We start from the raw sequence: 27,790 nt of genomic DNA on the forward strand, positions 1-27,790 counted from the left end.
CTTGTTGCCAAGAAGGGCAATGGCATTTTGGGCTGTATAAGTAGGGGTATTGCCAGCAGATGGAGGGATGTGATCGTTCCCCTCTATTCGACATTGGTGAGGCCTCATCTGGAATACTGTGTCCAGTTTTGGGCCCCACACTACAAGAAGGATGTGGAAAAATTGGAAAGAGTCCAGCGGAGGGCAACAAAAATGATTAGGGGACTGGAACACATGAGTTATGAGGAGAGGCTGAGGGAACTGGGGATGTTTAGTCTATGGAAGAGACGAATGAGGGGGGATTTGGTAGCTGCTTTCAACTACCTGAAAGGGGGTTCCAAAGAGGATGGATCTAGACTGTTCTCAGTGGTAGCAGATGACAGAACAAGGAGTAATGGTCTCAAGTTGCAGTGGGGGAGGTTTATTTTGGATATTAGGAAAAACGTTTTCACTAGGAGGGTGGTGAAACACTGGAATGCGTTACCTAGGGAGGTGGTGGAATCTCCTTCCTTAGAAGTTTTTAAGGTCAGGCTTGACAAAGCTCCGGCTGGGATGATTTAGTTGGGGATTGGTCCGGCTTTGAGCAGGGGGTCGGACTAGATGACCTCCTGAGGTCCCTTCCAACCCTGATCTTCTATGATTCTATGAAGGACAAATGATACGGCTAGATTTTCGCTGGAACGTTTCAAGGGAGACTATGCCAGCCTGGGGAAGACGCTTAAGGAAATCGAGGCTCAGGTGATCTTTAGTGGGATTCTGCCTGTTCATAGAGAAAGGCAACAAAGATGTGACAAGATTATGACTATCAACAAATGGCTCAGGCACTGGTGCTATAAGGAGGGCTTTGGGATGTATGGCCACTGGGAGGCATTCATGGACAGAGGACTGTTCTCTTGGGATGGACTTCATCTGAGTAGGGACGGAAATAGACTTCTAGGATGGAGGCTGGCACAACTGATTAAGAGAGCTTTAAACTAGGAATTTGGGGGAGATGGTTGGGAGATGTCCAGGTAATCTCCACGCCGGATTTTAGCATTGAGAGGAAAGAAAACGAAGTAAGAAAGGATACAGCCATGGGTAGGAGAATGGACATCAGGAGGAAGGGTAGTGTACATACCAGTCTAATAGGTCATATTGGCTGCAGAATGTCTGTGCTAATCAGGCACAGAATGTGAGCGAGGCCAAACAGCAAAAATGAAGATGTTTGTACACTAATGTGAGGAGCCTAGATAACAAAATGGAGGAACTAGAGCTACTGGTGCAGGAAGTGAAACCAGATATTCTAGGGAGAACAGAAACAGGGTGGAATAGCCGTCATGACTGGAGTACGGGTATTGAGGGGTATGTGCAGTTTAGGAAAGACCGAAATGAAGGTAGAGGTGGTGGAGTAGCATTGTCTATCAATGAGGAGGTCGACTGTAAAGAAATAAGAAGTGATGGAATGGATAAGACAGAGTCCGTCTGGGCAAAAATCACATAGGGGAAGAAAACTACTAGAGCCTCCCTTGGGATAGAGCTTGGGGTGTGCTATACACCGCCGGGATCCGATGTGGATATGGATAAAGAACTCTTTAATGTTTTTAATGAAGTAAATATTAATGGGAATTGTATGATCATGGGAGACTTTAACCTCCCAGATAGAGACTGGAGGACGAGTGCTAGTAATAATAACAGGGCTCAGATTTTCCTAGATTCGATAGCTGATGGATTCCTTCAGCAAGTAGTTCCTGAACCAACAAGAGGGGATGCCATTTTAGATTTGGTTTTGATGAGTAGTGAAGACCTCATAGAAGTAATGGTTGTAGGGGACAGCCTTAGTTCAAGTGATCATGAGCTAACTCAGTTCAAACTAAATGGAAGGATAAACAAAAATAGATCTGTGACTAGGGTTTTTGATTTCAAAAGAGCTAACTTTAAAAAATTAAGGAAACTAGTTAGGGAAGTGGATTGGACTGAAGAACTTGTGGATCTAAAGGAGGAGGAGGCCTGGAATTACTTTAAGTCAAAGCTGCAGAAGCTATCGGAAGCCTGCATCCCAAGGAAGAGGGGAAAATTCATAGGCAGGAGTTATAGACCAAGCTGGATGAGCAAGCACCACAGAGAGGTGATTAAGAAAAAGCAGAAAGCCTACAGGGAGTGGAATATGGGAGGGATCAGCAAGGAAAGCTACCTTATTGAGGACAGAACGCATAGTGATAAAGTGAGAAAGGCCAAAAGCCATGTAGAGTTGGACCTTGCAAAGGGAATTAAAACCAATAGTTAAAGGTTCTATAGCCATATAAATAAGAAGAAAACAAAGAAAGAAGAAGTGGGACCGCTAAACACCAAGGATGGAGTGGAGGTTAAGGATAATCCAGGCATGGTCCAGTATCTAAACAAAATACTTTGCCTCAGTCTTTAATGAGGCTAATGAGGATCTTAGGGATAATGGTAGAATGACAAATGGGAAGGAGGATATGGAGGTAGATATTACCACATCCGAGGTAGAAGCGAAACTCGAACAGCTTAATGGGACTAAATCAGGGGGCCCAGGTAATCTTCATCCAAGAATATTAAAGGAATTGGACATGAAATTGCAAGCCCATTAGCAAGGATGTTTAATGAATCTGTAAACTCAGGGGTTGTATCATATGACTGGAGAATTGCTAACATAGTCCCTGATTTTAAGAAAGGAAAAAAAGTGATCCGGGTGTAACGATGCTGGTTCTGGCGGGACCAGCCAAACAGAGAGGACTTTGGTCTCATCCCACTGGCTAACCACAAGTCACACAAGCAATTCCCTTAGACACTCCAGTTTCCCAGTATCACCACCAGGGCCACTCGTTATGGGGACGAATGGTTATGAAAACCAACACCCCAGTAAAAGAACAAAGGTTCCCTCGATCCCAAAGGCCCAAGCCCCCAACCCAGGTCAATATACAAATCAGATCATACCCACAAATCATGCTGTTGCCAACCCTTGAGAATCTAAAATCTAAAGGTTTATGCATAAAAGGAAAAAGATAGAGATGGGAGCAAGAATGGGTTAAATGGAATCAATGACAGACAATGATGGCAAAGTTCTTGGTTCAGGCTTGTGGCAGTGATGGAATAAACAGCAGGTTCAAACCAAGTCTCTGGAGAACATCCCCAGCTGGGAGGGGTCATTCAGTCCTTGGTTCAAAGCTTCAGTGTAGCCAAGTCCCTCCAGAGGTAGGAAGCAGGATTGAAGACAAGATGGAGGAGCTGCAGCAGCTTTTTATAGTCTCTTGCTGTGTGGTCTCTGCTTTCTTTGTCCCAAAGACAAGCTGCCCATCGCACGGCCTGGAAACACCTCAGAGTTCGGTCCATAGGCAGGTCCCCGCACACCTTGCTGAGTCCCAAGGTGTGTCTGTCTTCTCTCAACGGGTCAATTAGCATCATAGAATATCAGGGTTGGAAGGGACCTCAGGAGGTCATCTAATCCCATTCCCCTGCTCAAAGCAGGACCAACCCCCAACTAAATCATCCCAGCCAGGGCTATGTCAAGCCTGACCTTACAAACTTCGAAGGAAGGAGATTCCACCACCTCCCTAGGTAACGCATTCCAGTGCTTCACCACCCTCCTCGTGAAATAGTGTTTCCTAACTTACAACCTAAACTTCCCCCACTGCAGCTTGAGACCATTGCTCCTTGTTCTGTCATCTGCTACCACTGAGAACAGTCTAGATCCATCCTCTTTGGAACCCCCTTTCAGGTAGTTGAAAGCAGCTATCAAATCCCCCCTCGTTCTTCTCTTCTGCAGACTAAATATCCCCAGTTCCATCAGCCTCTCCTCATAACTCATGTGTTCCAGTCCCCTAATAATTTTTGTTGCCCTCCTCTGGACTCTTTACAATTTTTCCACATCGTTCTTGTAGTGTGGGGCCCAAAACTGGACACAGTATTCCAGATGAGGCCTCACCAACGTCGAATAGAGGGGAACGATCACGTCCCTCCATCTGCTGGCAATGCCCCTACTTATACAGCACAAAATGCTGTTAGCCTTCTTGGCAACAAGGGCACACTGTTGACTCACATCCAGCTTCTCGTCCACTGTAACCCCTAGGTCCTTTTCCGCAGAACTGCTGCCGAGCCATTTGGTCCCCAGTCTGTAGCGGTGCATGGGATTCTTCCATCCTAAGTGCAGGACTCTGCACTTGTCCTTGTTCAACCTCATCAGATTTCTTTTGGCCCAATCCTCCAATTTGTCTAGGTCCCTCTGTATCCTATCCCTACCCTCCAGCGTATCTACCCCTCCTCCCAGTTTAGTGTCATCTGCAAACTTGCTGAGGGTGCAGTCCACACCATCCTCCAGATCATTTAAGAAGATATTGAACAAAACCGGCTCCAGAACCGACCCTTGGGGCACTCCACTTGAGACCGGCTGCCAACTAGACGTGGAGCGATTGATCACTACCCGTTGAGCCCGACAATCTAGCCAGCTTTCTATCCACCTTACAGTCCATTCATCCAGCCCATACTTCTTTAACTTGCTGACAAGAATACTGTGGGAGACCGTGTCAAAAGCTTTGCTAAAGTCAAGAAACAACACGTCCACTGCTTTCCCCTCATCCATATAGCCAGTTATCTCGTCATAGAAGGCAAATAGATTAGTCAGGCATGACTTGTCCCTGGTGAATCCATGCTGACTGTTCCTGATCATTTTCCTCTCCTCTAAGTGTTTCAGAATTGATTCCTTGAGGACCGGCTCCCCGATTTTTCCAGGGACTGAGGTGAGGCTGACGGGCCTGTAGTTCCCCGGGTTCTCTTTCTTCCCTTTTTTAACGATGGGCACTACATTAGCCTTTTTCCAATTGTCCGGGACCTCCCCTGATTGCCATGAATTTTCAAAGCTAAACCCAGCCCCACCCTTACTTCCCTCCTGCTTCTGGCTTCAGATCTGGCCCCCATTATCCAGGTGCCCAGCACTGAAGGCGGCACCCCCACGTGCAGCAGCGTGGACGCAAAGAGAGCGATACGTCCCGTACCACTCCTCTGTCCGTGCTGCTGGCTACAGCGCTGCCTTCAGAGGTGGGTGGACAGCCAGCAGCCACTGCTCTCCGGCCACCCAGCTCTGGGCGCAGAAGTCAGGGTGCGATATAATACCTCGCCACCTGGACGTCCGAGCTGTTGCTAATGGCAGCGCTGCCTTCAGAGCTGGGCAGACATCCAGCGGCCGCCACGCTCCAGCCGTCCAGCTCCGAGGAGCCCACAAATAAGGCTGGCGTGGCCTACCCGTGCTTCTGTGCGGCTGATGATGGCGGCGCTGCCTTCAGAGCACGGCGGACGGAGAGCAGTGGCTGCTTGCCAGGGCGTTCACGTTGTTTGCGGTGTGGGAGAACTATTCTTTTAATCCCATTCCCGTCCCATGGGGTGGAATGGCAGGATTAAAAAAAGGTCCCACTCAGGACTCTAGTCAGGGGTTCCAATATGGTTGCTCATCCCGGGTGCTAAAATCCCTAGTTATGGCACTGTTTGTGGGCACCCTGTCTGCGGGAGCTGGCAAAAGCCCCGTATCGTGGCCTTGATGCCATGGCCATGCCTGACTATTGCCGTCTCAGACACCTTAGCCAAAACCCGAGAGTGCTTTCGCTGGGAGAAAAGCACACGGAGATCCTGATCTTGAGCACTGGCCCAGACGCTTTAGAAATGTTGTCGGCTTTGACTCCAGCCAGGACCGTGGTCTGGGTGGCCGGTGGCTGAGAAGACTGTGCTGGGGTAGTTCACACAGCTCCTCCTGGCTGTGGGGCAGGAGTGGTTAGTGCGGCCTATCCCCAAGGTACTGGCTGATGTGGTGAGCCTGGTGGAGAATTATAAGGCAGCTGCTGAATCTCTGAGGCCTGAAGCCATGGTAGGGAATTCTGGGACATGTCCTGGAAGCCGCCAAAGCCAGCATAAGTCACGTAGTGTCTAGAATGACACTGTGTTGACTCTCTATGTCAACCTAAGTGCCACGCCCTCTGCGGAGGTGGAGTTATTAAGTCGGCGTAGTGGGTGAGTGACATCGCTGGGAGAAACGTTTTAGTGTAGATGCTTACAGGGTTAGGTTGACCTAAGCAGCCTTGCGTCGACCTAACTTGGTCGTGTAGACCATGCCTTATGCCATCACGGTTAACATAACCTGAGACCACGGGGTTCCGGTGTTCTCGGTAAGATTAATTCATGCAGCGTCCTACAAGCATTTCATAAAGTCTGAACACGACACACGTTCTTGTAGCTATAACACCTCGTGTAACAACACAAACCCCGGATGCGCCGGACTGGTTGCCAGCTATGCATTAGTCAGTGTTCAGTGGGGCCCGGAGCCGTGGCCTGAGTTGGCATCCGCTCTGCCTGCGTCACAAAGCCTCGTAGAAAAGGTGCCTTTCCCAAACTCTTGGTGTTTTGAACAACTATTTAAAGCCACCACTAAACACAAAGGCAGAAGCCAGCAGTGGCCTCGCCCTGCACAGCAGCAGCTGGCCAAGGCTAACGCAAAGGCCAAGCCATACTGAGCTATATTGGACCGCAGGGAGAGTCAGGGGAAGCTGGCTATCCCAGAGAGCAGCGAGATCCTCCCCCCTGCCAGGGGCAAGGAGCCAGCACTTTCTTATCTCAGCTCATTGTCCTCTCAGTCTATTGCTCACTCAGGGTCGGTCCTAACTGGCCACGACCGTTGCATGACTAAGGGAATTGCAATTGTGGCAGCAACTGTCACCTCTTAATGGGGCAATAAAATGGCACCTCCCATAAAGGTCTGTGCAGGGGAGCTCTGGGCCTGACTCCTCGGCCCGTATCCCTAGCAGCGTGGGGTGGGTGCTGATCAGGACGGGGAGAGGCTGGCTCCCTGTCGGATGTTCTAGAGGAGATGTGGGGCGCTGGGAGGGCAGGATCTGGTGCCCATCACAGGCCTGTGGCTGCTGCCTGAGAGGGATGGCGGAAGCCACCTCAGTGCAATGCCCCTGCCCCCTGCTCCATCTGGGAGGTGGGACAGCAGGACCCTCTGGTCAGTCGTACCTGGTGCTGGGGAGCAACTTGAGTATGGCTGGCCCTGGAGCCTGGCCAGGAAGAGATCGGCCCTCAGAGCTCCCAGTGCCAGGTGGTGGGGCCCTGGCCTGTCTGCATAATTGAATCAGCTCCCGAACTCTGGGGACCTTGGGCTGTTCCCACCACTAACCAGGACACCCTGGTCTCCTCAGCGACTCCCAGAGGGGCTGTTCCAGGAATCAATCCCTTATGGCTATGAGCGATGAGGGTGGGTGACATTTGCCTTGTAACACAACATGGGTGTCAAACAGCCAGCAAATGAATGACAGCTCCATGCAGAGGCAGAGCCTGAGCAAGTTTTTGGGGAGGAAAAGGTTTTCAGCAGAAACCCTGGGGCAGCAGGATATTACAGCACCTGACCCCTGGGACGGGAACTTTCCCATGTCCCCTTAGTTAGCCATAGGAACCACATTGATGTCATGAAACAGCCTGCTAGATGGAATTGTCTCAGCCAATAAGAGCCCAGATATACTCATCTCTTACATTGCTATAGAAATACCTGCTCTTCCATGATAGAATGTTAATTAGCAGCTGTTAAAGAGAATCATTTTTAATTCAGCAGCACTGGATAATTGGCACCCAAGAGTATTAAAAGACATGGCCAAGGAGCTGTCTGAAGCACTAATGTTGATTTTTAAGAAATGTTGAAACACTGAGGAACTTTTTGGAGGACTGGAGGAAAGCGAATCTTGTGCCAATATTTAAGAAGGGAAATGGGATGCCCTGGGTAACTATATGTCAGTTAGCCTGACACTGATTGGGGGTAAAATAATGGAAAGACTGATCTAGGGTGCAAACAATAAAGAATCAAGGCATGGCAGCATAATTACTGGCAATTAGAATGGGATTTTGTTAAGATTACAAATATGGTTGATAAAGGTAACTGTGTTGACATGATAGACTTCGACTGTGTAAGGTATTTGGCTTAGTCCCAATGGACATTCTGATTAAAAACCTACCACAATATAAAACCGTCAATGTCACTCATACTAAATATGGTAAGAACTGGCTAACTAATAGATCCCAGAAGGTAACTGTCAATGGGGATTCACCATCCACCAGGGGTGTATGTAGCAGGGTCTTGCAGGGATCAGTTCTCAACCCTATGACAATCAATATCTTCTGCAATGATCTGAAAGATAATCTAAAATCACTGCTGGTGATATTAGCAGGTGAGAGAAGAATTAGTGGAGCGGTAAATAATGGTGGGGACAGGTCAGTTCTACAGATCTGCTCTAGTGAAACCAGACGCTCTGGGCCGGACACAGAACTCACTGGTGGGGTCTCTGGCCCATGTGACGCAGGAGATCAGACGAGATGATCACAATGGTCCCTTCTGGCTGTAACATCTGTGAAAACCAAGGCTCCCAGCCTGCCCCAGGCCCCTCGCAGGCCTTTGGGTCAGCGACTCTGAGCCTGTGTCCAAGTCCCTGGATAACAGACCCTGAGTCAACAGCCTCTTCCCCAGCATGGTCTGTAACAGGCAGCCCCGGCTCCTCATTCCACTGGCGCCATCGCTGTACGGTTTGGGTTATCACCCCTCCCCCCATTCCCCACCTCCCGTCGTCGTTAGCAAACACAAGTGAACTGTGGGGAGAGAGACCCGGATTTACAGCACTTGGGGTGAGTCTGATTCCTGTCACAGGAGTCACTCAGGGCTTGGGGGCTCAGGGCAGGTGTATATGGTGGTGGCAGGTGCCTTGTGAGGGGTGCTCAGGGACACGAGTGGGTGGATGGGGGGGCTGTGAGACAGCTGTGCGGGGGTGGATTGCTCACCGCTGGGTGCTCAGGGACAGGTGTGGGTGGTTGCTGGGTGCTCACCTCTGGGTGCTTGGGAACGGGGGGGGGGCAGTGGGTCACTCAGGCAGGAAGTTAAACCATTGCTGTGTCCCCCCCCCATGCTGTCTCTGCAGGAATCCTGCCCCATGTGCCCCTCTGGGCCGTCCGTCTGCCTCAGCCCCTGCCCCAGGGCCCCCTCCCCAGCGCCAGGCAGTGACTCAGCAGAGATAACGCTGGCCCCACAAGCCACTCCAGGGCACCGCAGGGGGCAGCAGGAAGCTGAGCAGAAGCAGGGGGCAGATTGCCATCTCTTATCTGTGTCCTCACTCATTTTGAACTGTCACATCTGGTCCCATTTCCAAATTCACCCTCCTCCCTCCCCCCGCCCACCCCCGCTGGGCTATAAACTCCCCGGGGACCCAGCACCTGGCACAGTACCCCAGTGCTCTGGACCAGCTGCCTAGACCGACCGACAGACAGACAGACAGGTGAGTCCCTGCCCCCTCCTTCCTTCTCCCCTCCACGCTGGGTGCTGGGCACTCGGCAGCCAATCGCTGGGATGAGGCCTGGTGGCCAGACTTGCCCTGTGTGAGCTGCCTGGGCCCTGGGACAGGGTCCACCCGGCTCTCCACCACCCACAGCCCTGCCCCACACCCGACATGGACCGGAGCTGAGCATCCTGTCCCAGAGAGCGGTGCCAAGGGCCCCATGCTCCCCGGCTGGCACTGAACTGGGTGTCTCCCCCTTTGTGAGTCCTGGCACATCACCCCCTGCAGGGTGGCACCTGGCCCTCATCCCCCTTTGGCCCTCCCCCACCCCAGGGATGTTTCATAAGCCCTCCCAGCCCCCACTCCGATGGAGCAGGGAGGGTGGGGGAAACCCCCATAGCAGATCAGGGAGGGCAGGAAGGGTGGGAGAAGCCCCCACAGCTGAGGAGGCCTGCATGGCAGGGAGCTGACAAACAGTCTAATCTCCAGCTAAGCTCACCCTTGCTGCGGCCGTGCGGTAACACAGAGGCCCTAAATGCCGACATCTAGGAACACACAACACAGGCCAGACTTACAGGATGGGGGCCTCTGTCTTGGGAACCAGGAACTCTGTAAAAGATTTGGGGGTGGGGCTGGATAACCAGCTGAACATGAGCTCCCATTGCAATGCTGTGGCCGAAAGGACTAATGCAAACCTGGGATACAAAACCAGGGGAATCGGAAGTGGGAGCAAAGAGGTTATTCTACGTCTGTGTTTGGCACTGGTGCGACTGCTGGTGGGATCCTGTGCCCAGTTCTGGTGTCCATAGTTCAAGAAGGATGTTGATAATTTGGAGAGGGGTCAGAGAAAAGCCAAGGGAAGGATTAAAGAACCTGCCTTATCTGTTTAGCTGAACAAAAACAAGGTTAAGGGGGGACTTAATTCCAGTCTATAAGTACCTACATGGGGAACAGATATTTAGCAACGGGCTCACCAGTCTTGCAGACAAAGGTGGAACATGATCCAATGGCTGGGAGCTGAAGCTAGACAAATTCAGACTGGAAATGAGGCAGAAATTGTTACCAGTGAGAGTAACTGGAACAACTTCCTCAGGGTCGTGGTGGATTCTTCATCATGGGCAATTTTAAAATCAACATTGGATGTTTTTCTAAAAGCTCTGCTCTAGGCATTATTGTGGGGCAGGTCTCTGGCCTGTGTTTTACAGGGGGGTCAGACCAGGTGATCACAATGGTCCTTCCTGGCCTTGCAATCTATGCATAAAATTCACATTAGGAGTCAGCTGGTCCTTGGAATAGAGATGAGTGAAGTTGCCAGGTGTCATGCTTCAAAGAGTCGGTGCTATGCCCAGCCTATAAACAGTCTCAGTCGCCCCAGATACAAGCAGCCAAGCAACAGAAATGTGAGAACAGAATCACTTCGGGTGCAAGTCTTACGCGGCTTTCATTTGGCCATGGTCAGCACCTACATACCCTGGTAATGGGCTCCCTTGAAATGCAGCAGAGAGACAGACACGAGGGAGCGTGGGCAGCCCAGAACAGGGCCAATAGCTTGGACGCCGGCAGCGCCCTCAAGTTATAGTCCAATTCTCATGGGCCTGATTGTCCCTGGCACCACACATCACCATTTACACCAGCGTCCGGTACGTGTAAATCATCACCCAGGGAGGATGGTGCATTCCAGAGTCTCTTTGCACAGGTGTAAATGACAACACCCAATGCAGGGCACTGATGAGCCAAGCACAGGGTGCGTGATGGGCCAAGTGCTTCCCTGGGCTTGAGGGCCAGGAATTGGAAGTTGCCATTTTACCCTGCACTGATGAGGGCTTGATCCCGAGCTGGTGTTACGCCCATGGAGCTGCGGCTAGTTTACACTCGGTGCGGTTCTAGCCCCGGTGATTCTAACAAATCTGAGCAACGCCCACCCGCTGGGGGTCTGACCCCAGTGGACAGGTGTCACGGAGTCCCTGGGCGATGCTCTGGAACTGCTCCCCATGAAGCCAGGCAGGACTCTGGGGAAGTCTCCTTCCTGTGAGCAGCCTGTCTGCAGGACACACAGCTCACACAGCTTCCACCTTCCTGGGTCTGACCTCGGAGCATTCAGCCTCCTCTGCCCCTCCGTGCGCTTCCCACAGCGAGTCCGCTCAGGCGGGGCTCCTGGGGAAGCCAGAGGGTCCTGCACCCCAACTTCGCAGTCAGACGTGACTCTCAGCCAGCCAGTAAAACAGAAGGTTTATTAGACGACAGGAACATGGTCTAAAACAGAGCTTGCAGGTGCAGAGAACGGGACCCCTCAGCTGGGTCCATTTTGGGGGGCAGTGAGCCAAACAACCACGTCTGCACTTCACTCCATGTCCCAGCCAGCCCCCAACTGAAACTCCCTCCAGCCCCTCCTCCTCTGGGCTTTGTTCCTTTCCTGGGCCAGGTGGTCACCTGATTCCTTTGTTCTCCAAACCTTCAGCTTTCACCTTGCGGGGGGGGGGGGGGAAGGTCCCCGGCCATCAGTTGCCAGGAAACAGGGTGTTGGCCATTCTCTGTGTCCAGACCCCTGCACACACCTGCCCTCTAGGGCTCTGCAATGATCATACACCCTTACCCCACCACCTAGATACTTAAGAACTGCATAGGGGAAACTGAGGCACTCCCACAATATTCGGAGGAAACATTAAGAACAGTCCCACTTCATCACAACAGGACAAGGAGTAATGGTCTAAAGTTGCAGTTGGGGAGGTTTAGGTTGGATATTAGGAAAAACTTTTTCACAAGGAGGGTGGTGAAACACTGGAATGCGTTGCCTAGGGCGGTGGTGGAATCTCCTTCCTTAGAAGTTTTTAAGGTCAGGCTTGACAACGCCCTGGCTGGGATGATTTAATTGGGGATTGGTCCTGCTTTTGAGCAGGGGGTTGGACTAGATGACCTCCTGAGGTCCCTTCCAACCCTGATATTCTATGATTCTATGATTCTATGACAGGTTTCAGAGTAACAGCCGTGTTAGTCTGTATTCGCAAAAAGAAAAGGAGTACTTGTGGCACCTTAGAGACTAACGAATTTATTTGAGCATGAGCTTTCGTGAGCTACAGCTCACTTCATCAGATGCATACCGTGGAAATCACCCTACACCAGACCGTACCCACTAGGGATCCCGCCCACCGACTTCAGGGGTACTCCAGCTGATTTACACTCCCTGGGGATCTGCCCGGAACCTTTCAGTCAGGGCCAGGGCACGAGGGCTCCCTGCAGCCACACTGATCTCAGTCCTGACAGATGGGGTGAGGGGGCTGAGGGCGGGGGGGGGAGGAAATAGCTTTCATTTTATCTGTTATCTCAGCCCTGACAAACGCTTTCTCCTGGTCACAGGGACTGTCTCAGGTTCTTGTGGCCCATCTCCCTGGTGTGTTTTCCCCCCAGGGGAAGCGAGAAGATGCGGCCAGTCGCCTACTTCAGCCTCTGTCTCCTCGGCTGCCTGATCTTTAGCCCCTTGCTGGAAGGTGAGTCCCTGCCCGGCCCCCAGTGCTGGAGCCCCCAGGTGCTGTTTGCCCTCAATAGGAAGTGAATTCATTTCACTCAGGGGGCCCCAGCCCCACCATGTTGGAGAAGCCACCACAGCTGTGTCCCCAGAGCCCCTTCCCCACCAAGCCCATTAATCCAGACCCCACCCAGCAGCTCAGCACCTGCCCGAGGAGAGAGGCTGCTTCCTGCTGCCCCTGGCTTGAGTGCAGAGGGAATCCCTGAGACCTCCTGGGGCTGAGTGTGAGAGACAGGCTGGGAGCTAAACCTCGCCCCATCTCCTGCTGCTGCCTAGGGAATGACTTTCCTCACCGGGTGGGGGGTTGCGTCCTACCCAGGGAACAGAATGTGGGGAAAATGTCCCAAATGAGTCACTTCTCTTTTCACTGGGCTCAGAATGGTGCCTCTTCGTCAACTTGATCCCTCTGCTTTTGATAACCCAAAACCTTCCCTCTTTCTCCCCTCCAAAGAAAAATCTGGGGATCACAGACTATTGCTCTCCCCCTGAACCCCTTCCTTACATAGCCCCACAAATCTCTGCAGTTACTCCACATGCTGCTAATCCCTCCCACACCCATCTGTTAGTAGCTCTCTGCCTTCCCTTCCCTCTATGGGTCCTCAGCTATCAGAGAATCATAGAAATGTGGGGCTGGAAGGGGCCTCCAGAGGTCACCTAGTCCAGGCCCACCCCCCATACTGAGGCAGGACCAAGCAAATCTACATCATCCCTGACAGGTGTCTGTCCAACCTGGTCTTAAAAACCTTCAGTGACAAGGAATCCACAACCTCCCTTGGGAGCCTGTTCCAGAGCTTCCCTGCCCTGCGAGTTAGAGAGTTTCTCCTAATATCTGACCTAACTCTCCCTTGCTGCAGATTAAGTCCACTGCTGCTTGTCCTGCCTTCACTGGACATGGAGGCAATTGATCACCGTCCTCTTTATGACACCCCTGAACATACATGAAGACTGTTCTCAGGTCGCCCTTAGTCTCTTTTCTCAGGGCTAAACATGCCCAGTTTGTTTGACCTTTCCCCATAGCTCAGATTCTCTCAACCTTTCATCATTTCTGTTGCTCTCCTCTGGACTCTCTCCATCTTATCCACGTCTTTCTGAAAGTGCGGTGCCCAGACCTGGACACAGAACTCCGGCTGAGACCTCGCCAGTGCCGAGCTAAGCAGGACAATGACCTCCTGCGTCTTACACACAACACTCCTGTTAACACACCTGTGACAGTCCTCGCTCGGGGGTTAGTCGGTAGGGGAACGTTCCCTAGTGGTCAGGGCTTAGGCACATGACGTGCAGGGGGTTTGTTGGCAGGGGGGCCCAGGCCCTCCCTCTGCTCCGGGCTCCAACCCAGGGCCCTTTGGGGGCTCTCAGTTATCTGACAGCCAGGGCAGCTTAAGGCTGCCCTCCCTGGGCCAATTCCTACCACCCCCTCCCCGTGATTGTCCCCAGGACACTGTCTGGGTTTGGATGGTGTGAACAGTGTCCGTTCACCACCCAGCACCTTCTGGCGGCTGCGTGCAGGGGGTAGCTCTCTTCCTCCCTCACGCTGGCCTCTGCCTCCTCCTGCAATATGGCCCCCTCCTGGGCCCGATCAGCCCTAGGGCCTTCCCCTTCTAGGGCCGTCCAAGCCAAGTGCAGGGGAATTAGCAAAACTCAGAGTCCATGGGAGAGGGGAATACTCCGCTCCCAGGCTGCTTCTGTAATAGGTCCTCTCTCCCCTCAGTGAGGATATGGACAGTTGTCGAGGGGAGAGATTCTGCCTTTCCCTTAGCTCAGCTCCCCTCTGCTGGAGCGGCAGGTCACAGGTCTGCTCTCTTCCCTGGGCTACCACCAACTGAGCTGCTCCCCTTCCCTTTAACTCCTCCTCCAGTTGGAGCATTTCCTACAGGTGTGGTGGAGCCGCAAGTTCCCTAACCTCTGTTTGCGCACGGTGGGGTTTGTATACCCCGTCACAGCACCCCAGGGTGATATCAGCCGCCTTCTCAACTGCATCACACTGTTGACTCATACTCAGTTTGTGACCCACTCGAACCTCGAGATCCTTCTCAGCAGCGCTATCGCCTAGCCAGTTAGTCCCCATTCTGTGCTTGTGCATTTGATTCTTCCTTCCTAAGGGAAGAACTTCGCACTTGTCTTTATTGAATTTCATCTTGTCGATTTCAGACCAATTCTCCAACTTGTCAAGGTCATTTTTAATTCTAATCCTGTCCTCCGAAGTGCTAGCAACCCCTCCCAGCTTGGAGTCATCCATTGTGAAGTCCATTGTGATTATTCTGCTGCTGTAATTTCTACTCTTCCTTAGAATCATGAAATCTTTCATTTCATGGTCACTTTCACCCAATTATCTTCACTTCAGATTCTCAACCAATTCCTCCCCGTTAGTCAGAATTAAGTCTAACATGGCTTTTCTTCTTTTCACTTTCTGCGCTTTGGGAAATAGACGTTATCTCCAATACATTCTAAGAATGTTTTTTAAAATTTTATGTTTTGCCATATTGCTTTTCCAACAGATATCTAGGAAGCTGAAGTCTCCCCATTAGTACCAGGGGTCTTGTCTTTTGGATATTTCTGTTATTTGTTCTAGAAATACCCCATCCACCTCCTTCTCCCCCTGATTTGGTGATCTAGAGTAGATCCCTACCATGACATCACCCCTCTTTTTTCCCCCTTTTATCTTTACCCAGAGACTTTCAGTTGGTCTGTCTCTCACCTTCTGGACCTCAGAACAAGTATATACATTCTTGATGTCTAATACATAATCTCCTCCCTTTTTTCTCTGACTGTCTTTCTTGAACAAGCCATACCTCTCTATGCCAGTATTCCAGTCATGAGATCTATCCCACCAAGTCCCTGTGAGGCCAGCTAAGTCATGATTTAGCTTATATACTCATACTTCCTGTTCTGTTTATTCCCCATAGTCCTTGCGTTTGTGTATAGACACCTGAGATGCAGAGCAGATTCCCACCCTGTTATCCCTCTTGTTGCTCCTATGACCCCATTGTAATTTTCCATTTCCCCTCCCCCAACATTTAATCTTCTGTTAAGGTCACCTGTGGGATTTTGTCACTGCCCCTTTTCAGCCCAGTTTAAAGCCCTCCTCAGTAGGTTGGCAAATCAGTGTGTGGCGTCCCTTCATCCTCTAATATACTACAATGCCCCCAACCTCCCCTCTGCTCCCAGTCCCACCAGTGTCCCCATGACACCCAGTGCTGCCCACCTCACCCCATAACCCCCTGTATACTTTGACTCAACCCCCTTGCTACCCCGCCCCATCAGGTTCCCCAGTGCCCCTGCACAGAAGATAGGAGGCGACCATCTTCCTTGAGGGCAGCCCAGCTCCTGTCCCCCCGGGAAGGGAGACAGTGGTAATGTTCACTAGGACAGCCTCACTGCCACAGACAGAGGAGCAAGGGAGGGGCAGCTGGTTTCACTGAGTGGCTTCAGCTCCATGGAAAGTAGCAGGAGACAGTGGCCATTTTGAGAGAAGGCAAACGTTCAGAGGATTTTTGAGATCTGCAGGAGCTGGAATGATGGCAACTGACAGCTCCGATCCCATTCTCTTCTCCGAAACAGCCTCTCCCCGCCATTTCCTCTCTCCCCATCCCGCCTCCTCTCTCGGATCAGGAGCCGAGGCCAGGTCCTGTCCCAGTGGCTGGCTGTACTACCATCACCATTGCTACGGGTTCTTCCCCGGAAAAACGACCTGGGCAGAGGCTGAGGTACCAGGCTCCTCTCAGGGGCCCCTGGGGACGTGTGGGTTAGTTGGGGGGGGGGGCTGGAGGGGTTGGTGACGTCACCACTGGTCCCTGGGCACAGGTGCTGGAACGAGGTCTACGGGCGGTGCAGCCGCACCCCCGGCTTGAAGTGGTTTCCATCACACCCAGGGTTCGCGGCTTGGTTCGGTGGCTCTCAGCACCCCCACTGTGCAGCTGTTCCAGCTGTCCCTGTCCGGGGGTGTCTCTCTGCAGCGGTGGGGTGGGGAGGCTGCAGAGGTGACGTGGCTGGTGCCAGGCCCTGGGGCTCGGGAACAGGCACCGAGAGGGGGCTCTCTCCTCACAGCCGTCCCTGCTCCTGCTGCAGCCTGGTGGGGCAGGACCCCACACCAGTGCCAAACAGCGCCCCCTGCAGGGGGGTAACAGGCCTCACCGATGTCCCTGCCACAGGTGGAGTGTCAGCATCAACGCAAGGGGGCCCACCTCGCCTCCATTCTCAATGAGGCAGAAGGGAACGTGGTGGCCAGATACATCAAGAAGACACGCTCCAAGGATTCTGTGTGGATCGGACTCCACAACCCCCAGCATGTGAGTGCCCAGAGCCGGCTTTGGCCTCTGGCAGCTGCTTCTCCTATTGGAGGTTTCCCAGGCACTCTGCAGAGACCATGCTCCATGGACCCTTCATAGGAGCTGCCAGGATCTCCCTCCCCCATTCCTTCTCCCCTTCTCCCTGTCATGGGCACCAGCATCTCCCACTGCACTCCACCTTTAACCCCTGCCCTCCTGCACCCTTTCCATCTCCATCCTACGTTGAGGTCTAACTCCCCTTTGGCTTTTCCCTTCTAAATACAACCAGGCCCTGGTCTCCCTGGTCATCAAATGAACCTTTGACCTGAACCTGCCTCTCCAGCTACTGCCCGATTTCCCTTCCCCTCTCCCACTTCATGCAATGTGCAGTGCCCTCCTCCCACATCCCATCTCCACTCCACCCTCACCAAGTTTTTTAGCGACTTTTTCCTGCCCAAAACTTGAGTCTCTGCTCCCCAGTGACCTCTGGATTGCCCCTGACACTGCTGGTTGCTCCCTCATCTTGGGGATCGTGTCATCACCTGCTTCTCCTTAGGAGAGCCCCCAGCTCCTTAGGGCAGGGAGATGAAGGGGGAGCAGTCACAGGCTGGGAAGGAGGCCCCAGATGGGGACGTAGCAGTTGCAAGTGTAACGCTTCTGCCAGGTGGAGTTGACAGCAACCAGGCCTGGGTTCAATATGTAGGGGTTCCTCTTAACAATATAACACAGAACTGGCTCGAGCCCCCACCTGGTAACCTGGGACAATTACACACCACCCCTGGGCACCTCTAAGAGGCCATACTTCTCCTCTCATACCCACCAAGTGTGGGTGTAGAAAATAATTTTTTAATAGAAGGAGGGAAGGAACCCAGCATTAATTTGGGAAAACGCCACAAGCAGGATTCCTAAACATAAAACCATGAACAAACCCCCCACCCCATAGTGTGCTGGGTAGCACCCTTCTGTTTCAGGGTTGAGTCCAAAACCCTTTCATTTACCTGTGATGGGTTCCCCTCTAGGATGCCACCTGGAATTGGGGTACCACTGAGCACCCTGACTCACTAGCCTGGGCTTCTTCTCACACTGTACTGCTGTGACAAGCTGCAAAGCCCTCCAGTCTGCACTTTCACCAGCATTCACACAGGTAGGGACACACCCTGCTGCAGTTACACACAGGCTCTCTGACAACCAGCTTCCCAGCCTAGGACCCCAGAGCAGCACCGTCCTGCCCTGGTCAAATCTGGCCAGTGTAAAGGTTTATTACCCGGTCCGACGCTCCCTCAATGTGAAGAGGAAAACGCACACTTGTGGTAACCAAGCAGAGGCTTCCCCCAAGCACTCCAGTCAAAGCTCACTGGTTTAGAGTGAAACAAAAACAAGTTTATTAACTACAAAAGATAGATTTTACGTGATTATAAGTGATAGCAAACAGATCAAAGCAGATTACCTAGCAAATAAAGCAAACTAAGCTTAATATACTAAATAGATTGGATATGAATTAGCAGATTCTCACCCTTACTCATGGCACAGGCAGACTTTAGAGTCTCAAGGCACAAACTCTGCTTGCTTTACAGCTTGGAATTCCTAGGTGTTTCATACAGAGGCTAGAAATCCCGTTAGCCTGGGTCCAGCACTTCCCCCAGTTCAGTCTTTTTTCCTCAGATGTTTCCAGGAGTCTCCTTGTGTGGGGAGTGAAGAACCACAGATGATGTCACTCTCTGCCTTTAGCATAGGGTGGGAACCCTTTGTTTCAAAGCTTGGTTCCCAGAGCGGTTTGTGGAAAAATACTGATATCCCAAGATGGAGTCCAGCATCATGTGGCCTGGTCACATGTCCTTGTAGAGTCATAGCAGCCATCACTCACAGGCTGTCTCTAGCATTCTCAGGAAGGCTCATCAGGTGGGGGATAAGCTTCTCTTAAGGCCTATTGTTCTTTCTAATGGCCCATAACCCTGAATAAGCCCTTTACAACCAGCTATTTAGACTGAAAGCATGCTGTCTAGTGGACGATACCCAGGTGTAACTACATTTGAAGTACAGATACATAGTCAGTATTTATAACTTCAGACAGAGAAACTATATATGTATACAAAGAGGATAATCATATTCAGCAAATCATAACTTTTCCAGTCACACCTCACATGACTTATCTTGCATAAAATCCATCATAATTATGCTATAATCCTATCACTATGAAGAATATGGGGTGCAGTGTCACAGTACCCCTCCCTTCTCTGTCTACCGCACCCCCCTCACATTTGTTGTCCTTAGTCAGTGAACACCCCGAGTTCAGAGGTGCATCTGCGTGTTCACCTCACAGCCTCGTGGGATAGGGAGGAGAAGGCATCTTGTTCACTCCACCATCCGGGCCCTTGCTCTAGCATCATCTGCCCTGCCCGGCGGCCACCTCTCTGCTCCACTGTTTGCTGAGGCCCACCCGCTGTTTCCTGTGCCACTTGTCACTGACGCACACCGCCACTTTCTCTTGCCACCTGCCTCTCTTCTGTGATCTCTGCAGCTTGGTCTGCTGAGGTTCCACCCGGCGCTCAGTGACTTTCGGCTCTCCGTGGAGAACCTCATTGCTGAAGCAGGCTTGGCAGAAACGCTGTCCCACAGCAGACTTTTTCAGCTGTAGTGATCACTTAACAAAAAAAAAGACCCCTAATGGAGCCTTAATTAGCTCTGTCTTTGAACAGTAGGAGGGGCATTTTAAACCATGCCTAAGACTCTTAGGCAGAGCCCCTACCTCCAGGGAAGACACCTATCCCCACCCCCTCTCACCCTTCACAGGGTCTGGCATCTGAGCCGCCTGGTTAGCGAGTTCACTTCAGCTGAGGGTGACCTCCTCAGTCAGGGCAGGCTAAGCACCGTTCTGCTGCCCTTTCCTGATACAGTAAGGATAACAACATTTCATTAGCCTACGTTCAGTACTAAAGCGATTTGTAACCCAACACCAGCCAGAGTTGATCACTTTGCCAACCCAGCTCTGTCTGCTCATACCTAGCCAGACTGGGTTTGTTCATTTAATTACGGTCCGGTCCTGAAGCCCAGCTCTTCACTAGTTGTCAGGGCAGAGCTCATTCAAGCCTTGCTTACATGAACATAGGACTGAAAAGAACCTGCAGGCTCACCGAGTCCAGCCCCCGCTATGGCAGGCAACCCTGTTATATCATCCCCTTTGTAAACTTGTCAAGCTCCATCTGAAGCTTTGTCTCCATCAGTTTCCTTTCCATCCAAACTTTTCGTGGGGGCGCTGGGGTCAGGAGGCCCCCTGAACAGCACACACAGACACAGGCTATGGATCCCATTAAGAACGGCCATACAGTGTGTCAAGGTTCCTTCCCCACTCTGAACTCTAGGGTACAGATGTGGGGACCTGCATGAAAGACCCCCTAAGCTTATTCTTACTAGCTTAGGTTAAAAACTTCCCCAAGGTACAAACGTTGCCTTGTCCTTGAACCCTATGCTGCCACCACCGAGCGTTTTAAACAAAGAACAGGGAAAGAGCCCACTTGGAGACGTCTTCCCCCAAAATATCCCCCCAAGCCCTATGCCCCCTTTCCTGGGGAAGGCTTGATAATAATCCTCACCAACTGGTACAGGTGAACACAGACCCAAACCCTTGGACCTTAAGAACAATGAAAAATCAATCAGGTTCTTGAAAGAAGAATTTTAATTAAAGAAAAGGTAAAAGAATCACCTCTGTAAAATCAGGATGGGAAATACCTTACAGGGTAATCAGATTCAAAACATAGAGAATCCCTCTAGGCAAAACCTTAAGTTACAAAAAGACACAAAAAACAGGAATATACACTTCATCCAGCACAGCTTATTTTACCAGCCATTAAACAAAAGGAAATCTAATGCATGTTCCAGCTAGATTACTTACTAACTTAACAGGAGTTGTAAGGCTGCATTCCTGATCTGTTCCCGGCAAAAGCATCACACAGGAAGACGAACCCTTTGTCCCCCCTCCCCTCCAGATTTGAAAGTATCTTGTCCCCTCATTGGCCATTTTGGGTCAGGTGCCAGCGAGGTTCTCTTAGCTTCTTAACCCTTTACAGGTGAAAGGGTTTTGCCTCTGGCCAGGAGGGATTTTATTGCACTGTATACAGAAAGGTGGTTACCCTTCCCTTTATATTTATGACACAGGGTCAGACCAAAGGTCCATCCAGCCCAGTATCCTGTCTACTGACAGTGGCCAATGCCAGGTGCCCCAGAGGGAGTGAACCTAACAGGTGATGATCAAGTGATCTCTCTCCTGCCATCCATCTCCACCCTCGGACAAACAGAGGCTAGGGACACCCATTCCTTACCCATCCTGGCTAATAGCCATTAATGGACTTAACCTCCATGAATTTATCCATGATCAAACAGGTAATGATTCCTCAGACCTGAGGCTGGATTGAACCCAGAGCCGGAAATGTGTGAGGCTCTGTATCCCATTTTCTAGTCTCCTCATCCATCTAGCTCCCCCTGGCCTGGAAAGAGATTGGATCTAGTACTCTGACTCCCAAAGCCAGAGCCAGCACCCCTAGAGGTGAAAGGCCCCATGTCCCCTTCTCTGATTCTACTGAGCTAGCCAGTCCTGCTAACTTGGGGCCAGACTGGTGCTCAGCCCACTGCAGGAGAAAAGACCCTGTATCCCATTCCCTGACCCAACCAGCATCTCCATCACAGGTGCACTTTTCTTTTGCTTAAACAAGATGAGATCACCCAGCTTAAAACCACCAGTGCCCCATGGCAGGCTGTGCCCATGGGGTTTAGGGACTAGAACATACTCTAGAGCGACTCTGTTCCATTACGAGGAGTTTTGTTAATTCAGGCAAAGAGCTTGGAAGGCAGAAGGTAAAGTATATGTGCTAAGTGTTACTATTGGATCAGGGTCTCCAGGGCCTGTTCCCCTGAGCTGGCCTCTCCCCACCCACTGCCCCACGGACCTTCCCCGACTCCCTCTCACTGCCTGAGTAGGGCACATCTTTGTTGGGCTCAGGTGTTTCTATGGTGCCTTATCACCAAGGTCTCTTCTCCCCGGGACCCCACAACCTTTCTTCCCTGTCCCTGCAGAACAATTGCTGGAAGTGGACAGATGGGTCGCTGTATCATTACAGTGCTTGGAACCCTGGGGAACCAAACAATGTGCATAACGCTGAGTACTGTATCGAGCTGCTGAACTACAGGGGTAAGCAGACAGCTCAAACACACATTCACCCACAAAGGAGCCAAGACAGGACCTGGCAGAGATGGCCTCCTGTCCAGGCACCCTGCCTCTCTCTCTCAGCTCACACTGCTGCGCTCCAGAGATAATCCCCTCATCTCACCTGGGAACTCCTCCCCCACACGTCCCAGGTTGAGGCTCGGCTCAGCTCCAGTCCGGGGCAGGCCAGGCCGTACATTTGGCCCCAGATGCTCAGTTAAAGGGAAAGACCAGAGCAGAGGAATTGCCCACTAGGGGCCACATAGGTGGGGCATGGGTTCTTCAGTTGGTGCCTTGGTGGCTTTTGCCACCCTGATTCCGGAGGCAACCAGGGGGCTCTTTGGGCCCCAGGGCAATTTAGAGCAACCTCAGGGCTGCTCTGACTGTGGCAGTAACAACCTGGATGGCCAGAGCTCAGTGGCTTCCGCCACACCCTGCCTGTCCCTTATGCTGCGGGGGCCAGGACTGGGCAGGGCAGCTGTCTCTGCTGGGTTTCCCTACGCACAAGGAATCCCCAGCTGGCCGTTTAAGCCAGCTTCCAGCTATCTGTGTTGCTGGAGTGGCCTGGGGGGCGGAGAGGGGCTGAGGGTCTCATCCCATTCGCTGGCAAAAGGACAGAGAGCTGGGTGAATAGGGAAAGCTCACTCACTAATTCATGAGTGACTCATTGTTCATGAAAACAACCAGGAGTCCGGTGGCACCTTAAAGACTAGCAGATTTATTTGGGCAGAAGCTTTCGTGGGTAAAACCCCACTTCTTCAGATGCATGGAGTGAAAATTACAGATGCAGACATAAATATACTGGCACATGAAGAGAAGGGAGTTACCTCATAAGTGGAGAACCAGTGTTGACAGGGCCAGTTCGGTCAGGGTGGATGTAGTCCACTCCCAACAATAGATGAGGAGGTGTCAATTCCAGGAGAGGCAAAGCTGCTTCTGTCATAAGCCAGCCACTCCCAGGCCCTATTCAAGCCCAAATTAATGGTGTTAAATTTGCAAATGAATTTTAGTTCTGCTGTTTCTCTTTGAAGTCTGGTTCTGAAGTTTTTTTGTTCAAGTATAGCTACCTTTAAATCTGTTACAGAACGTCCAGGAAGATTGAAGTGTTCTCCCACTGGCTTTTGTGTGTTACCATTCCTGATGTCCAATTTGTGTCCATTTATTCTTTATGTAGGGACTGTCCGGTTTGGCCAATGTACATGGCAGAAGGGCATTGCTGTCAGAGGATGGCATATATCACATTAGTAGCCATGCAGGTGAAGGAGCCCCTGATGGTGTGGCTGATGTGGCTGGGTCCTCTGATGGTGTCACATGAGTAGATATGGGGACAGAGTGGGCAACGAGGTTTGCTGCAGGGACTGGTTCCTGGGTTAGTGGTTCTGTGGTGTGGGGAGTAGTTGCTGGTGAGTATTTGCTTCAGGTTCGGGGGCTGCCTGTAAGCGAGGACCCAGAAATCACCTACTACAGGACAGGCGCCACAAGGAAAATAACAGACCGCCACTGGCCGTCACCTTCAGCCCCCAGCTAAAACCTCTCCAGTGCATCACCAACGATCTACAGCCTATCCTGGAAAACGATCCCTCACTCTCACAGACCTTGGGAGACAGGCCAGTCCTTGCTTACAGACAGCCCCCCAACCTGAAGCAAATACTCACCAGCAACCACACACCACACAACAGAACCACTAACCCAGGAACCTATCCTTGCAACAAAGCCCGTTGCCAACTGTGTCCACATATCTATTCAGGGGACACCATCATAGGGCCTAATCACATCAGCCACACCATCAGAGGCTCCTTCACCTGCACATCCACCAATGTGATATATGCCATCCTGTGCCAGCAATGCCCCTCTGCCATGTACATTGGCCAGACCGGACAGTCCCTACGTAAAAGAATAAATGGACACAAATCAGACATCAAGAATTATAACATTCAAAAACCAGTAGGAGAACATTTCAATCTTCCTGGACACTCAATAACAGATTTGAAAGTAGCTGTACTTGAACAAAAAAACTTCAGAAACAGATTTCAAAGAGAAACAGCAGAACTAAAATTCATTTGCAAATTAAACACCATTAATTTGGGCTTGAATAGGGACTGGGAGTGGCTGGCTCATTACAAAAGCAGCTTTGCCTCTCCTGGAATTGACACCTCCTCATCTATTGTTGGGAGTGGACTACATCCACCCTGATTGAATTGGCCCTGTCAACACTGGTTCTCCGCATGTGAGGTAACTCCCTTCTCTTCATGTGCCAGTATATTTATGTCTGCATCTGTAACTTTCACTCCATGCATCTGAAGAAGTGGGGTTTTTACCCACGAAAGCTTCTGCCCAAATAAATCTGTTAGTCTTTAAGGTGCCACCGGACTCCTGGTTGTTTTTGTGGATACAGACGGATACGGCTCTCCCCCAATCATTGTTCATGGGCCATGCTGGTCACGTGACTCGCCCAGCCTCAGATGCTCCTGAGTCTGAGTGTTCAGGAGCGTTGGCACGAATGCTCCTTCCCTCAACCTCACACTGGGCAGGATTTGCTTTTCCATTATCTCCTACTGAAAAAGAGTCATTCATCCAATCATGGAGCGGGAGCAATGCCATGTGACCTGCATGACCAATCACACACTCAGCAAATCGTTAAAGTGAAAAATTTGCAAAGCCAGTGTGGGTACCATTTCTGAATAACGCTCCCAGGGCTCTGTGGCACTGCAAACGGGAGAAAGGGTGAAGTTCACAGCAATTCATAGATTCAGAGATACTAAGGTCAGAGGGACCATTATGATCATCTAGTCCGACCTCCTGCACAGCGCAGGCCACAGAATCTCACCCACCCACTCCTGCGAAAAACCTCTCACCTATGTCTGAGCTATTGAAGTCCTCAAATCGTGGTTTAAAGACTTCAAGGAGCAGAGAATCCTCCAGCAAGTGACCCGTGCCCCATGCTACAGAGGAAGGCAAAAAACCTCCACGGCCTCTTCCAATCTGCCCTGGAGGAAAATTCCTTCCCTACCCCAAATATGGCGATCAGCTAAACCCTGAGCATATGGGCAAGATTCACCAGCCAGAATCCTTTGTGCTGTCCCTTGGGGAGAGATGCTGCCCCGGGCCACACACAAACCCAGATGTGCAGGAGATGGAGGTAGGGCCGGCTCATTCAGCACAGAGCGAGCTGGTGTCACACTTCCTGAGCTTGTCTCCCTGCTGGCACCTAGCCAGGGCTCTCACGCTCTCCTTTCTGGCCTTTTGAGGGGTGTTGGGGGGGGATGGGTGGTAACAGCAGTCGCAGATTGAGAGGCAGCGTGGTCTAGTGGACAGGTACGGGACTCTGACTCCAGAGACCTGGCTTCTATTCCCAGCCCTTCCACTGAGCTGCTGGGTGACCTCGGGCAAGTCACTTCTCCACTCTGGGCCTCAGTTTCCCTTCCCACCTCTTGTCTATTTAGACTGTGCGCTCTCTGGGCAGGGATTGTCTGTCAGTGTGTGTATGGACACAGCACCTAGCACCAAGAGGCCCCGTTGTGCTCTCATCAGACACATTCCAACACAATAGAAGAGGGTCTTCCACTGTCACGCTGACTCAGCGTCCCTCAGAGAGCGATGGAACCTGTCCCTGTCTGAGGCACATGGGCCTTCACCTTCAGCCTCCTCATCCTCACAGCCTCCTGCACAGGAGCTGTGGGGTTGTCTCTCAGCAGGGTGCAATGGGGGAGGGGGGGTCACTGTAAGGGCAGGAATGGCCCCACTTGCCCTTCCCCTGCCCCAGTGTTTTCTGTTTTGCCTTCTAGATTTTAAGAAATGGAACGATATTACCTGTAACAAGCAAAACACCTACATTTGCAAGTATGGACTCTAGCGAGGGGAGTCGCTCGCCTGCGTCTGAAGGGGGAGCTCAGCACCTGGGATGCAAAAGACCTGGGCTCCTTGGGCATGATCAGGCAACGTCCCAGACATTCGGATGCTTTTGCTACTTCGAGGACCAGTCCCCTCCCTCCCTGAGAGACCAGATCTCACTTCCCCAGCTGCAAACTCTCTTCCCCCAAGTGTCTCTGTTCGAGTTACACTCCTGCCCCTTCCCTCCCTTCCCCTCAATGTCTGCATCCCACTACGATAATAAACTCTCCTGAGCATGCAGTTCTGTGTGTCTCCTCTGTCCCATTCCTGGCCCCCATGTAGACGAGTCCATCCTGCCCCCTCTGACTGTGTCCTGAACCGCCCAGATCCCACTGGAGGAGAGGAAGGGAACCCCCAGAGGGAGGCAGGATGGGCTTGGCCTTTTGGATAAGGGACAGGATTTGGTCTCCCTCCAGAGATCTGCAATAAGCAGAGTTTCCTCTTTTCTGGCCCACCCTCCCTGTGTCATCTCCTCCTGGTCTCATCTCCACTCAGGCACTAAGTGCCTCAAAGCAGGGACGTGTCTGTCTGTTCTGTAAACATCAGAGCCCCGCAGAGCTGGAATCGTGACTCAGGCTGCGAGTTTGTGACGGAGGTCACGGATTCTGTGACTTTCCAGGACCTTCCGGACTTTTGCAGCAGCCGGTGAGCCTGGCTCGGGGGCAGCTCAGGCAGTCCCTGCACCTGGAGCACCAGCCACTGCTGGGGCAGTCCCAGGCCACCATGCCCACCCCCCCCACCAGCGCTTACCTGGGGGGCTCCCCAGAAGTGGTGACATCCCCTCGCTCAGCTGCTATTCAGAGATGTGGCCAGGCAGCTCTGCGCACCTGCTTCCACCCAGGGCACCATCCCCGCAGCTCCCATTGTCTGGGAGGCAGCCAATGGGAGCTGTGGGAGCGGTGCTTGCAGGCAGAGGCAGCGCACAGAGCTCCCTGGCCACGCCTCCCCTCTAGCAGCTGAGTGAGGGGGATGTCGCTGCTTCCGGGGAGCCCCCCAGGTAAGCACTGCCAAGAGCCCACCTCACCCTATCCCTTGCCCCAATCCCCTGCTCCTCCCACACCCAAACTCTGCTGCTGGGGAAGGGGAAGGCGTGGAGCCGGGTAGGGAGCCTGCCAGCCCCACCAACTCCCAGCACCAGCAGGGTCCCAGGCCATGCGCTGCTGCCCACCCTCTCTCCATCACCAGCAGGGGTCCCGGGTCACACACCCCCCACCTGCCCACCCCAGCACAGGGCCACCCTCCTCCAGCACCCACAGGGCCTCTGGGCAGCCCCCGCCCCCCAGTTTTAGTCACCAGTATTTTTAGTAAAAGTCATGGACAGGTCACAGGCCATGAATATTTGTTTACAGCCCGTGACCCATCTGTGTCTTTTACTAAAAATACCCATGACTAAAACGTTGCCTTAATTATGACCCTCCACAGCCGGCGCTAGAGGACTAAGAGCTAGTAGCTGAGAGCTGTAGCAGACTCCTAGGATCAGGCACTGCGAGGGACACGTAGCACACACACTTATTTGTCTCCTACACATGGTGGCTGCTGCTGGGATTAATACACAGTGGCAATGGGATCATTTGTGGAGTAGGAATCCCACTCAGGAATCATCACAATTTTCATGCAAAGCAGCAAGTTAACAAAGCTTGGC

At 52.0% G+C, this 27,790-nt stretch overlaps 1 protein-coding gene across 1 annotated transcript; it reads left to right on the forward strand.

The window, feature by feature from the left end:
* Positions 1 to 9,237: 9,237 nt before the first annotated feature.
* LOC144259652 (C-type lectin-like) lies at positions 9,238 to 26,367 on the forward strand. The gene is made up of 6 exons (XM_077807958.1): positions 9,238 to 9,272; positions 12,678 to 12,757; positions 16,354 to 16,499; positions 16,944 to 17,081; positions 22,128 to 22,242; positions 26,043 to 26,367. The coding sequence occupies exons 2-6, from the start codon at positions 12,691 to 12,693 to the stop codon at positions 26,108 to 26,110; spliced, it is 534 nt and encodes a 177-aa protein (XP_077664084.1). The 5' UTR covers positions 9,238 to 9,272; positions 12,678 to 12,690; the 3' UTR covers positions 26,111 to 26,367.
* The last annotated feature ends 1,423 nt before the right edge of the window (positions 26,368 to 27,790 follow it).

The sequence above is a fragment of the Eretmochelys imbricata genome, chromosome 1, assembly GCF_965152235.1.
Source record: "Eretmochelys imbricata isolate rEreImb1 chromosome 1, rEreImb1.hap1, whole genome shotgun sequence".
NCBI lineage: Eukaryota > Metazoa > Chordata > Testudines > Cheloniidae > Eretmochelys > Eretmochelys imbricata.

What these genes read in the sequence shown, in the direction of transcription:
- LOC144259652 (XM_077807958.1), top strand. Translation starts at nt 12,691, where the DNA reads ATGCGGCCAGTCGCCTACTTCAGCCTCTGTCTCCTCGGCTGCCTGATC. An exon ending in CTTTAGCCCCTTGCTGGAAG is followed by an intron (nt 12,758 to 16,353) that starts GTGAGTCCCTGC and finishes TCTCCGAAACAG; the next exon opens with CCTCTCCCCGCCATTTCCTC. An exon ending in GACTCCACAACCCCCAGCAT is followed by an intron (nt 17,082 to 22,127) that starts GTGAGTGCCCAG and finishes CTGTCCCTGCAG; the next exon opens with AACAATTGCTGGAAGTGGAC.